This window comes from Penicillium pulvis (genome assembly GCF_028828015.1).
Source record: "Penicillium pulvis strain IBT 33274 chromosome Unknown contig_5_segment0_segment0, whole genome shotgun sequence".
Lineage (NCBI taxonomy): Eukaryota > Fungi > Ascomycota > Eurotiomycetes > Eurotiales > Aspergillaceae > Penicillium > Penicillium pulvis.
The window spans coordinates 2,463,498-2,475,086 of NW_026643078.1; the positions used below are offsets into that span (position 1 = coordinate 2,463,498).

The 11,589-nt window shown below is 50.3% G+C and overlaps 5 protein-coding genes across 5 annotated transcripts; 3 read left to right on the forward strand and 2 right to left on the reverse strand.

Annotated features, from left to right (window-relative positions):
• Nucleotides 1-166: 166 nt before the first annotated feature.
• N7503_007502 (rRNA-processing protein UTP22) lies at nucleotides 167-3,514 on the reverse strand (the record flags this gene model as incomplete). Its single annotated transcript, XM_057067049.1, has 1 exon — nucleotides 167-3,514. One exon carries the CDS (start codon nucleotides 3,512-3,514, stop codon nucleotides 167-169), a length of 3,348 nt encoding a protein of 1,115 aa, XP_056920730.1.
• A 262-nt stretch (nucleotides 3,515-3,776) lies between these two features.
• On the forward strand, nucleotides 3,777-5,861 carry N7503_007503 (cystathionine gamma-synthase; the record flags this gene model as incomplete). Its single annotated transcript, XM_057067050.1, has 5 exons — nucleotides 3,777-3,821; nucleotides 3,919-5,329; nucleotides 5,389-5,572; nucleotides 5,632-5,674; nucleotides 5,742-5,861. 5 exons carry the CDS (start codon nucleotides 3,777-3,779, stop codon nucleotides 5,859-5,861), a joined length of 1,803 nt encoding a protein of 600 aa, XP_056920731.1.
• A 701-nt stretch (nucleotides 5,862-6,562) lies between these two features.
• Nucleotides 6,563-7,699, reverse strand: N7503_007504 (uncharacterized protein; the record flags this gene model as incomplete). The annotated part of the gene is made up of 1 exon (XM_057067051.1): nucleotides 6,563-7,699. One exon carries the CDS (start codon nucleotides 7,697-7,699, stop codon nucleotides 6,563-6,565), a length of 1,137 nt encoding a protein of 378 aa, XP_056920732.1.
• A 681-nt stretch (nucleotides 7,700-8,380) lies between these two features.
• Nucleotides 8,381-8,980, forward strand: N7503_007505 (mitochondrial 54S ribosomal protein mL58; the record flags this gene model as incomplete). Its single annotated transcript, XM_057067052.1, has 1 exon — nucleotides 8,381-8,980. One exon carries the CDS (start codon nucleotides 8,381-8,383, stop codon nucleotides 8,978-8,980), a length of 600 nt encoding a protein of 199 aa, XP_056920733.1.
• A 514-nt stretch (nucleotides 8,981-9,494) lies between these two features.
• N7503_007506 (M20 family dipeptidase) lies at nucleotides 9,495-11,521 on the forward strand. Its single transcript, XM_057067053.1, has 5 exons — nucleotides 9,495-9,734; nucleotides 9,797-9,828; nucleotides 9,932-9,999; nucleotides 10,061-11,178; nucleotides 11,251-11,521. The coding sequence occupies exons 1-5, from the start codon at nucleotides 9,580-9,582 to the stop codon at nucleotides 11,432-11,434; spliced, it is 1,557 nt and encodes a 518-aa protein (XP_056920734.1). The 5' UTR covers nucleotides 9,495-9,579; the 3' UTR covers nucleotides 11,435-11,521.
• Nucleotides 11,522-11,589: the final 68 nt, after the last annotated feature.

Consider the following 11,589-nt stretch of genomic DNA (forward strand, 5'->3'; position numbering starts at 1 on the left):
TATTGATCTTTATGTGGTTTCTTGTGGTATTTGATATTCATGCTGGGTTGTTTGCTTTTTGGAATAGTTTTGCATTGCAGCGGCGCAAGCAGGTAATGTACATTCGCCAAATATGATAAAATCTAATTTTCCGGTAGAACCTTTCTCTTTTGGTTTCCATTCAAGACTATGCTTTCAAGTTGCCCGTGTCGACAGTATCAATAAGTCCTTCGCCCAGCCGAGCAATCTCGTTTAGAATGGCCATTTGATTAATTGAGACGCGGCCTGCGCTCTCCGTCGAGCCAGCCGGGGCTGTCGAGTAGGCCGTTTTCAAGTTCCAATTCCGTGGCTTCAGCGTTTGCGGATTCCATAGACCGGCAATGACGCCACATCGCTCATCTCCATGGAAGAGAAGGACGCTTTGGCCATAGCATGCCTCAACATCGTGCACAAATGACTTCACAACCGCCAGCGCACTGGGCTGGTTGGAGGCCCCATCAACCAGATTCTTATATTTGGAGGCGGAACGATCGCCTGAGAATTTCGGACGCAGATTGATAACAAAGTCGTAAGGAGCAAGCGATGTCTGGAAGAGATCTGTTATATCAAGATCGTGGCTCTCCTTTCGGAGTAAGCTGACTGCTGCTTTCGCCAGGGTGGAGATACGGCCAGCCACGACCTTCGAGGGCATCTCATACTGGGTCCAGGTCACGCCGTCAGTATCGATGTCTGACGCGACAAATAGGGCAACGGTATTCATTGCAGGGTCAATATTGCGCCAGGCAGTAAATCGAGTGCGGATGGTCTCGGTCATCTGCGGGGTCAGATCTCCACTCAGGTCAACGATGAACGGCTCTTGTTGCCAATCCCAGCGGGAGAGAAAGTGGAGAGTACGCAGGAACCCAGTCATGACACTCGAAGGGCAGTCCCAAGGGTCAGGTTGCGTAAAGGCCCGAACCGTCAGTAGCTCAATCAATTCATCGCAGATGCGAGCCGAGAATAGATGAGAATTAAACCAATGTTTGACCAGGCGGACTGTAGGGGACAGCAAGGGAAGGCGAGTGCAGAGACTTCGAAGTGCTTGAGTCAGACGTGGAGCCTGCACAAAGAGCCGTTTATATGTGAAAAGAGCGTACGCAATCTCTTCCCTTTCTCGGGGGTTGATGCCCTTGTCTTTCAGTTGACGTTCAAGAAGTGTTTGCTCGCGATCATGGTGGATCCTGAGCCGAAAGAGGAAACCGGAGGTATGGGCAATATCCAGGTACACATTGTTCAGCACCTTGCTGGATTCGTTTTCCAGGCCCACACGGCATGATGAAGCGGCACCCGATGACTCCAAAGAGTCGCCAATTTTCAGCAAGAAAGCGGCTTTGGTCATCTGGATTGCTGCGAAGTCATCGGGCCAGCGTGAAGAGCTTTCAAATTGAAGAACAATATCTGCCGGTTCCTGAGCTCCACCTGGAGCCTGCACTCGAAGCGCAGTGTAACGAAGCAGTGGGCTAGCCGGTGCTAGGTGCCGAATGGTCAGAGGGACTTCCTCCATGTTTCCAATGGATCTCTCAAGGTCACTGAACGCTTCTTTGATGGATTGGAAAGGAGGGCTGGAATACGCCAAAATACCATCACCTTCGTCAAGGAGCATCTCATCATATTCATCTCCAGTGAAAGAAAAGTCATCCTCAGTGATTTGAAAGTGCCGTTGGAGGATGTAAGTCAAGATCTGAAGCACAATGGACCCCTCGGACGGCTGGTCAGACCAAACCAGACTCTCCAGAATACTGCCATCCTTGAATCGCCGAAGCTCCGACTTATTGCCCCAGAAGTCTCGGAACGAGGCTGCCTCCTCTTTCTCCTCTGCAGCGGGACCGTGATCAACCACCCGACTGACGTTATCCGCATCGAGTAGAAGACCCACGGATAGGCTATGACTCGCTTTCTTAGTCAGGGCTTTTGCTCGAATGGACCAAGACTCGGCACTTTGGCTCGCAAGAGAGATAAGCTTGACACGGTCTCCAAGAGCCTTGGAAAGTGTGGTGTATAAGGTGTTCTGCTCGCGAACAGCACGAAGGGTATCGCCGTTGAATACCTTGGGGAACGAGATGAGGCGATCGAACCGCAACGCCGGTTCGTCAACCTTAACAATGAAGACTCGGTCGAAGTTATCCTCGCGAGATTCATTGAGCATCTTCAGGGTGATTGACGATTCATGTCGAAGCGCTGCGTAAGACCAGATAGTCATCTTGTACAGAAGATTCAACCCTCTCCGGCCATCATACAATACAGGACCCCCATCAGGAACGGGAACGTCGCTTGCGAAAAGAAGCAAGGGTGTGGTCAAATCCCTGCCAGCCAAAAACTGCATAGTAGCTTTGAATATCTGGTAGCTACTATACGACCGCAAGAGAATCGGTTGACCGTTTGGACCGCCGCCCTCGAACAGGAGAGAGACGAGTGCTGCCCATTCAAAGCCTCCAAATCCTCCGTTTTGAAAAGAAGTGTGAAAGCCACGTTGCTGTAGCCAAGTACGCCCGAGGACACAAGCATCGCGGAACGATTCGCATTTCTGGGCGGTTGAATGAACGTATTTGTGATAAAGAGAGACAGCGGCCTCAGAACGCAGGCTAGCATTGTAATATGGAGTGGGTTCACCAGCTTCCGACTGGTCCTTTGAGGCTTGACGAACGTTGCTTCTTATCGGAAGTGTCCGGGTGATTGGGAATAGAGTCGGTTCAATAGCAGTCAGGATCCGAATCTGCGGCTGCGGAGTCGGGTCGCTTTTCGAGGTTGAACGAGGCTCCAGCAGAATCAGAGGACGAAGACTGTCACCGTCCTGGAATCCGAACTTGATGTCGAGGCCAAGAGCATCCATTGGTTTCTGTATTCCAGCGGCGAGGCAAGCAATATAGTATGCCCTCTTGTGAAAATAGCGATAGTTGACGTAGTCCTTCTCCTGGAAGATAGAGCTGGGCATCGTCACAGCCAGATCGACCGGTCGAGAGTCTGCTGTCTTGGCTCCAGTTTTCAAAACGACACTTCCCACCACATTGATATTTGCGGGCTTGGCGTACGCCATGGTGTATTTAGCATCCTTAGCAGGTCGAGGTTCAGGCCACGGAATTACGGTCTCAGAGACTGTGCGCAGTTCCTTCTCGGCTTCGGCCACAGATTTGGATTCCTTGTCGGGTAGATTTTCGATTGTATCCTTCAACTTGTGCAGAGTATCCTGGAGCTTTGAGATTTGCTTTTCGTAGTTCGGTCTTAATCCGGTCAACAACTCGTCCATCTGCAATTTGAAGAAGCTAGACTTGTAGAATCCACTGGCCATGGCCAGCTCTGCAGATCCATCTTCATTGCCTTTACGCCCTGGGTGACTCTTGGTCAAAGGGTCATCCTTGCGCGCAACGGATTGAGTTGTTTTGGAGGTCTCTTCTTTCGAGCTCATCGGAGTCGCATCTGAGGCTTTCGACTGGGGTAGAGAATTAGAATTTGCAGGTGAGGGGCTGAGCCTCCTTCTTTTCACTGCGTGGGCCGACATCTTTGAAGAATGACTCGGCAGAATTGGTCAAAGGGAAAAGAATGGTTGGAAGCTGTAATCCCGAAATTTTTTTATGGGGCGATAACGGGGATAACACTTGCTGACTCAGAGGGCCCAATACGCCATCGCCGAAATCGCATACTTTCTGAAGAATGACTCCATCTTTTTTTTCTACTGTCCCTGTTTCCTTCTTTTCTTTCCCTATTTCTCTCTGTTCTTCTTATCTCCTGTCAACAGGTCTCTTGTCTACTATCAATTGGCAATGCTTCAAGCACTAGGAGGCCCCGTGCCCCCCAACACTGACCATGTATGTATTCCGCAAACCCCGCGGTCTGCCCCTCCATGAGCGGACAGCCTACATATATATGACTTGATACCGTGTAGGTTACTGACACTCTTGGAAGGCCGTTAGTGTCTCTTTACCAACATGGAGAGCCAATATTGGTTATGAAGAGGGAGAAGACTGGGTTATGAGCAAGATGCAATGCGGATACCCTCGATTCTTCGTGCACCCTACCATTCAGAAACTCGTGGTGGAAATTATTCAACGCGTAGGAGATCAGAATACAGAAACGGCAACGCTTTTTGCATCTCTCAAGACCGCGCAGCTTTGCCATTCGTTCATCATATCCAAAGTTTCCGACGAGCACTCGCAAAAGGTCCGAATCGTGAACTTTATTCCCTCTGCGCATGCCGAAGCTGGATCGACTTCCATCACATCCTCCTTGGTCAGTGTGATCTATCCGAAGGAATTTGCACCAATTGCAAAGCAGGTGTGGCAGCATTCCGGCAACGGAATCTCAAGTCGGCGGGGTGAGTTCTGTCTCCGTGCCCTGCAGGATGGGTTGCTTGTGGAAGACAAAGGCTCTGTTACAGCCGAGTCCCTTTCTCAGCGACCTTGTAAGGGCCCTCGAAGATACCAAGGGCGCGGCTCCTTGAGCGGAGTTGCCTGGGGCGCTTCGACCCCCACGGCATCATCGCCCGCTCCCACGACTAATGGCGTGGAGGATGGCCGAGACAATGCTCAATTCATCGAGGAACGCTTTGGTCGTAACCTCAGTGCCTTGTACGCCACGCAGGCTAAGATTGCTGTCCGAAAGCGCATTGCCGGTGTTTTGACTGCTGACGTTGAGCTACCCGAGGCCCTGGAAACAGCTTCGTCGGGTGGTCGTGTCGATGATATCTCCGAGGAGGATGTCCTTCTCTACCCCTCTGGCATGAGCGCTATATTCAACGCTCATCAGACTCTGCTGAGTGCGCGGGGCCCTATGCAAAGTATCTGTTTCGGGTTTCCATACACCGATACCCTTAAGATCTTACAGAAGTGGGGGCCAGGCTGTTTGTTCTACGGACATGGCTCATCCGAAGATTTGGATGATCTCGAAACCCGCCTAAAGAACGGGGAGCGTTTCCTTGGGCTCTTCACCGAGGCTCCGGGCAACCCTCTACTCAAGACCCCAGATCTAGTGCGCATACGAGCCCTGGCCGACCAATACGGGTTCGCGGTCGTGGTCGATGAGACTATTAGCAATTTCCTCAACATCAACGTTCTTCCGTATGCAGACATTGTCGCTAGCAGTCTTACGAAGATTTTCAGTGGCGATAGCAATGTAATGGGAGGAAGTGTCATCCTGAACCCTCACGGAAATTATTACCAAAAGTTGAAGGAAGTTTACGCCCAAGACTATGAAGATATCTACTGGGCAGAGGATGCTGTCTTCTTGGAGCGGAACAGTCGCGACTTTGTGACGAGAATCGACAAAATCAATCGCACGTCGGAGGAAATTACAGCCATGTTGAAAGCATCTCCTCTGGGTAAGAATACATCATTTGTTGTTAAAGTCCGCATTCCATCATTCTGACCCCATTCTTAGTCAAGGAAGTCTACTATCCTAGATACAGCCATACAAGGCCCCTGTATGATAGTCTTCGCAACCCTAACGGTGGCTATGGTGGTCTATTCTCTGTCACCTTCCACTCGAACGCGGAAGCCATTGCATTTTATGACACCTTAGAGGTCTTAAAGGGACCTAGTCTCGGCACCAACTTTACTATCAGGTAAGGATGAGTCTGCTCTGGCTGATTTTGAGCAGAGCTAACAAATCGCCCGAATATAGCTCTCCATACGTCCTCCTAGCTCATTACGGTGAACTAGACTGGGTATGTGATATTCTTCCCCCCCCCCCCATCACAGTCATTTTGAGCTAATCCCTGATTGTGTCTCCAGGCGAGATCTTTCAATGTCGATCCCGACCTCGTCAGAATCAGTGTTGGACTAGAGGACTTGGCCGACTTGCGCTCCAGATTCCAGCGGGCTCTCGAGGCAGTCGAGAAGGTGAAAAATTAGGATTCTAAAAAGGTACTGGGAAACTGATTACTTGAGAATCTTGAATATACCTGGGCAAAAAACTTTCTGTTGTGGTTGATGAGGTATGATTATAAGGAACATAAGCATGAATTGTACAGTCACATACAGTGCATGGTCACATAATTTTTGAGGATCAACCCATCTTCACCTGTAGAATTGGGCATCATTCGATAAATCGCATCATATTATTCACAGGTAATTCTAAGCCCACCCTACAAGACAATGAATTTAGTATTTGGGATGATCTGGGATACGATGTAACATGTGAGGTAGATTGAGTGGCCTGGGGTCGCAAATCAGGAAATACCAGGATCGTCAAAGTCAAATACTACATCTGTGGACAGCGCATATTCGGGGTATATACAATGGTATCAAAAGCGATAAAATGTTAAGACAGTACGTCATCAAGGATATCCAGCTCCATTGAGATGTATAACGAGATCAAGCACCATGACCAGCCCCATTTAGGTCTGATATCAGCAACGAGATCCCCGGAACAAGTCTGTTCCTGGTCAAAGACTCAGGCGCTTTCAAGGTTGGTAAGGATGGTGTTGGGTCTGTGAAAGGAAAGGAGAGGAAAAGTGAGAAAACGAACTGTTCCAGCACATGCAACGCCGATCAAAAATAGAAAATATCAAAGACGAAAAGAATAAAGGAAAAAAAACTTCGGTCACGCAAAGCTAGGACAGATGATCCAGGGGCTCGTCATTTCCTAAAGTCATGGTTGTCTGGTTTATTACACCCAGATCTCCACTTGCCGTTCTTCTTAATGCTTGGAGCATGGTTTCCACATTCAGTTCTCCACCGGAACCGGAAGAAATTGGACTCTGGGCCATTGCAAAAGGACTTCCTGGGGCCCGAGGTCCTTGACTAGGTGACATCTCCAATCCTTTGAAAGAGGCAGCGATACTGGTAGGAGGAGATGTCCCAAGCCCATGTGAAGAGGCAGGAGAGCGCAATGGAGACGGAGAACGGTTCTGCAACCCAGCTGCAAAAGAACTCCCGGTGACTGCGGTACTCTGGGAGAGCTCTCGGCCACACGTAGATTCACTCATCTCCGCTTGTTCGGCATTAACTACATCCGCGAAGGAGATGAAACTCAAACGTCGCACATCATTGGTTTCCAAGGCACCGTAGACCGATGAAACCTCATCAGCATCGGTGGAGTGTAATCCAACCTGATCAACAATACCAGATGATGCCAGAGACTGTTCCGCGGTAGATGAGGCAGTGGCCCCCGCCGCAGGGTGATGGAGACTATGAGTGACAATCTCGACTGAATCCGGATTTAGCTGTTCATCAGTGATGGCAGCTGATGAAGCTTCGAGTACCGGTGGGATGTAGTTCTCCGTACGGATGTGCGAGGGGATTGATGGTGAGGCCTGCGATGGCAACATATCCTCTTGCACGTCCCGTTCGAATATCTGAGAGGCGGGAGAATGAAGACGGTTATGTAATGGCGAGGTTGCCCCGGGGGATGAAGGACGTCTATATGACGAGTACCTTGATCGGTCCGAGACATTTGGCGTTCGCAAAACTTCAGAGCCAATGGGTGATACTGGTGACACAGGACCACTGCTTGAAAATTCGATGCCTGTAGCCAGATCTTCTGGGGAATGATCTCTGCCGATTTCACGCTGTTGGCTCCAAGTCAAATGTGGTGGTCTGGGCCGTATGGTTCCCTCGGCCTTTCCGAGGATGGGAGAGCTCTTATCAATAGGGCTTAGCGATTCATTATCTGGCTGCGAAGGCACCAACTGCGGCGCATGTGACTGAGTATCCAGTGCACTAGATAATGGGGCCTGTTGATTCGACATGATGAATAAGAGGCAGAGTCAGAACTGCTAAAGCGGAATGAAGCTGTTAAGAACAAACCGCGCAAGAGCTTTTAGAACTTGCCGGCCATGACCAGGAATCGTCTGCAGACGTTTCAAGGATCTCAGGGTATGCTAAGGAGGTACACACGGAGGGTGGGAGAGAAATTTGAGAGGAGTCAAGAAAAGGGGGGGTCTGTGGTTTATCATCTCACTTTTCTGCCCAGGAGATGATGACATCCTGTGCCAGGTGATCAACGGGGGATGTTATGACATAAGTACCCGGTACACTCAACTTGGTGGTAGTTCGCAGCATCATTAGAAGTACCCAATACACTCATCAGGCGCCACCCATACTAGTTCTCTGTAACTTGCAGTGAAACTTCCCATTGTGTCGATATATCGTTGTATTCAATTTACCAATTTCGAGTGCACCTACGGAGAAAGGCAACTGTATTTATTGTATTTGTAATACTGGAAACTTGGTTTCTGCCAAGACTAATCAATAATACGAGAGTCACGAGACCCCCGAAAAAAGTTTCGGGAATCGAAACACGTCCCGAGTCGCCAGCTCCATACGGCTTTTAAGATCTCCAAACCCTGCTCCATTGCCATCTACCTCTTCAAAGCGTCCCCAATCAACTTTGTATTCTTCACATTCAAGGTTCTCCGGTGCGCTCCAAGATGGCAGCCTCCATTGTGGCCCCGAAGCGGCCGTTTGTCACCCTGCCATTCCTGTTGCCTTCCTGGACAGATGCTCTCGCTTTAGGGTCCCGGCGCCATCAATCTTCCTACCGCCGCACCAAGCAACGTCTTCGTGTCAAGCCAGATGCCTCATTTGGTCCTCCACACCAAGGCCGGGATCACATCATCTACAATCCACCTTCAAGCGCCCCCTCGGTCTATCATACCCCCAACAAGTTCTTACCTCCCAATGATGCCCGACGAGCGATGCGCCCCGCAACCCCAGCCAGCTTTGATGCCAGCGATCTTCCCAACGTGCACAAAATCAATGATGAGGCCAAATACCACCTGACACCCTCCGACATCGAAGAAATCCGCAAACTCCGGTTGAGCGACCCGATGACATGGAGCCGTCACAAGTTGGCCAAGCGCTTTGAGTGCTCGCCCCTCTTTATTGCTATTGTCTGCGAAGCCAGTCCCGAGAAGAAGCAGATCCAGAAGCAAGTACTAGAAGCGGTGCAGTCACGATGGGGAACGAAGCGTCGGATGGCCAGGGAGGACCGACAGCTCCGCCGGGAGGCCTGGAACCGTGATGAGTGATTGGTCTCAGTCCTCCCTGGTTCTTCCTGAGACCGTCTCTCTTCTATTATATTTTGGCCTATCTTGGGGTATCCTGGGTTGCAATCAGGCCAAAGAAGATGGTGGTGGTGGCGGTGATGTTTGTGGGTGGGTGGTCGCTAACCATGCGCCCTCCGTGTAAAAACGCCTTTGTATTCTACACTAGCATTTGTTTTCATATATCTTCATTTTCATATTCCACCTTCTATCAATCTATAAATTTTGTCTCACCTCTGAAGACTGTCGGACTGGCCTCTTAGGGAAGCAATAGTGGATCACCTGTCAAAATTCCCTGCATAGTGATGGTGGGTAAACAACAGATATGGACGGAGTACATGATATGTATGAACATCAGGTAGTATGTTACATATATCAGAGCAACAAGCCCAAGACAAGTCATATTTATACTAGATGAGTAAGTAACCCATAAGTGTGCACGGTCGCTAGATAAGCCCTTGCGTCCATGGGTCGATAATTAATCACCACAACTGTGATAGGCGGCTATAGCCGGCATATGGCAAAACCCCCCCCAAGGTGCTGCAGGGCTAATTACGTGATTAGAGAACGCCTTCTTCTCTGCAATGCCCCTCTTTCCCCTCCGTCGAATTCCATCGCTTGTCAAGCCTGGACAATTTCTCTCCCGGTTTTCTCATTCTCCGCATTCCTCTCGTCGCTTCTTCTACGGGTACATCAGTGACTCCAAAATGGCACCACAGCTAGAGCCCTTCTTCAAGCAGTATGTTGTTTCTTGTCTTTACCAAAAGCGACATCAAATTCTAATGTGCACGTTCTCAATAGGGTCGACAATTCGGCAGAGAGCTTCATTGATCGTGCGTTACTGGTCACAAGCTTCGTGGCTGTGAAAAGGATTTTTTTCCTCTCTGGTCACAGCTTCTAGTGTTGAGGAATGATATCGCTAACGATCCAGTGCAGGTCTGCGCAAGGCCGTTGCAATCCCCTCAGTCTCGGCTCAAGATGAGAACCGAGAGGATGTATTCCGGGTGAGTTGCTCCTGCTAGCCCCCTTCCCTGGTAATTTGAACTGATGGGTTTGGTATCTAAGATGGCTCAATTCTTGGCTACCGAGCTAGAGGCCTTGGGTGCCGAAGTGCATCAACGGCCGCTCGGTAAGCAGCCTGGCAAGGAACATCTCGATCTCCCACCTGTCGTCATTGCGCGGTACGGCAACGACAAGAACAAGCGCACCATTCTGGTCTACGGCCACTACGACGTGCAGCCAGCGCTGAAGGAAGATGGCTGGGCCACCGAGCCCTTCGAGTTGACCATTGATGACAAGGATCGGATGTACGGACGTGGTTCCACAGACGACAAAGGCCCTGTGCTCGGCTGGCTGAATGTGATCGAAGCTCACCGGAAAGCTGGCGTGGAGCTACCTGTCAACCTGCTCTGCTGCTTCGAAGGTATGGAAGAGTACGGCTCCGAAGGTCTGGATGATTTCATTCAAGCGGAGGCCAAGCAATTCTTCAAGGATACCGATGCGGTCTGCATTTCCGATAACTACTGGCTGGGTACTGAGAAGCCCTGTCTGACATATGGCCTGCGCGGTTGCAACTACTACTCCATCAGCATCTCGGGTCCCGCTCAAGATCTTCACAGTGGTGTCTTTGGCGGCTCTGCTCACGAGCCCATGACCGACCTGGTGAACGTTCTGTCGAAGTTGGTGGATGCCCAAGGCAACATCCTCATTCCTGGACTCATGGATCTGGTGGCGCCCGTGACCGAGGAGGAGAAGTCTCTGTACGGGGACATCAGCTACACTATGGACAACCTCCACGAATCCCTGGGAAGTGAGACAGGCATCCATCCGACCAAGGAGCGCACACTGATGGCCCGCTGGAGGTTCCCTTCCTTGTCTATCCACGGTGTCGAAGGCGCTTATTCCGCCCCGGGAGCGAAGACCGTCATCCCAGCTAAGGTGATAGGCAAATTCTCCATCCGAACCGTGCCCAACATGGAGAGCGCCGACGTCAACAAGCTGGTATTTGACCATATTAAAGCGGAGTTTGCCAAGCTCAACAGCAAGAACAAGCTGGATGTGTGGCTGCAGCATGACGGCAAGTGGTGGGTTGCAAGCCCGAAGCACTGGAACTTCAGCGCCGCCAGCAAGGCCGTCGAGCAGGTCTTTGGAGTTGCACCGGACATGACTCGTGAAGGTGGAAGGTACGTCAGACTAGATTTCTCAGATATCCCCAAGATATACCAAGTGAAACTAACTTTTATCTCACTCGGCAGCATTCCGGTGACCTTGACCTTTGAGCAAGCCACTGGAAAGAATGTGCTACTTCTGCCCATGGGAAGCTCAACCGACGCCGCCCACTCGGTCAATGAGAAGCTAGATCGCCGTAACTATATCGAGGGAACCAAGTTGTTGGGAGCTTACCTGCACTACGTGGCGGAGGAGCCTGTCTCGGCTTGAATGGTTTCGATAGCAAGTAAATAAATGGTAATCCCAAATGATTTACGCAAAGCAGCTCAAGTTGCCTAACCAAGAGTAATTACTCGATTTCTTATTCACTTAATTTGATTTAAATTTGGAATCCATTGTACGAAGCTAAAAGTGCTTGGGTAGCA